Source organism: Corvus brachyrhynchos, unplaced genomic scaffold (assembly GCF_000691975.1).
Source record: "Corvus brachyrhynchos isolate BGI_N302 unplaced genomic scaffold, ASM69197v1 scaffold59, whole genome shotgun sequence".
Taxonomy (NCBI): domain Eukaryota; kingdom Metazoa; phylum Chordata; class Aves; order Passeriformes; family Corvidae; genus Corvus; species Corvus brachyrhynchos.
In genome coordinates this window covers 6,581,901-6,582,904 of record NW_008246054.1, presented here as the reverse complement: position 1 = coordinate 6,582,904, position 1,004 = coordinate 6,581,901, and the positions used below count along the sequence as shown (strand labels likewise).

The 1,004-nt window shown below is 48.0% G+C and overlaps 1 protein-coding gene across 1 annotated transcript in view; it reads right to left on the bottom strand.

The window, feature by feature from the left end:
• LOC103623298 (CDK5 regulatory subunit-associated protein 2) overlaps positions 1-1,004 on the bottom strand; it is a 72,270-nt gene that overhangs the window by 11,126 nt on the left and 60,140 nt on the right. Inside the window, 1 exon segment of the mRNA XM_017745622.1 lies at positions 852-973. Within this exon segment, the coding sequence (XP_017601111.1) occupies positions 852-973 (122 nt within the window).

Genomic DNA, 1,004 nt, shown 5'->3' with positions numbered 1-1,004 from the left:
TGCTGAAATCCAGCTGTTCAGGGTTTTCTCCAGACAGTGGGAAGGGGCTCAGCTCAGGGTGCTGCTACTCTCTGATGACATCAGGAGTTCTGCAAGGAGAATCCCTTCCACCCCTGAGCCAACTCTGCCTTAAAGCCTCATGCCAACAGGGCTCTTCTGCTGCAGCCAGGCAGGAAAACCACTGGCACCAGGGCACAACACTTGGAGCAGCAGGGAGAAAAAAAATGAACTTTCTAAGAACTTCCAGTGGGAAATTTGCTGAATGTGGTAAGGGCTTTTCAGCAATGAACAGCATTCCACTCCTTCACCTCAGCATACCAACAGCTGCGAGGTGGTGCAGCTTCCTTCCAAGGGGTAGGAAGAACTCAGGTGAGCTCCAGTCCTCCTCTCACATTTACTGACAGCAAAGCGGACAGGAAATTATTAAACACCTCGTTCAGGAAACAGTGCCAGCACTTCTGCCAGCCCCAGGGAGAAGCCTCTCCCCTCACCTCCAGCCAAGAGAAAGCACAAGCTACCTGAGTAAGCAGGAAGCTTACTTACTTGCTGTGAGGATGCAGCAGCAGGATTTTATATGACAAGTAAATATCTAAGATCCCCAGGAAACTCATCCAGCCTGAGCCACTAAGTCTTCAATTCTGGTTTTTAGATTAGCTAAGAAGATAGAGGAAACTTGGGGGTGTCTAGTCAACATCTGACACATCTCAGGCTTGCAGTTACCACAGGTAAAAAAGCATCTGAGCAGCAGGTTGTCAGTTCTCTTTGCAGTGACTCAGCCCTACTGGCCTTTGACAAGAGCACATTCAGAGGGAAGAGGTGCAAAGGGTACAGAGACAATTGTGCATTTATACCTGTCCCCTTCCTTCTTGCTTCTTCCAGCTTCTCATAAACCTTGATCTCAGTTCGCAGTGACTGCAGCAACTTCTCATTCTCAGAGATCTGATGCTGCTTTACATTAATTTCTGTTTGCAACCTGTTAAGTCCCAATAAACAGCTGAGTTACA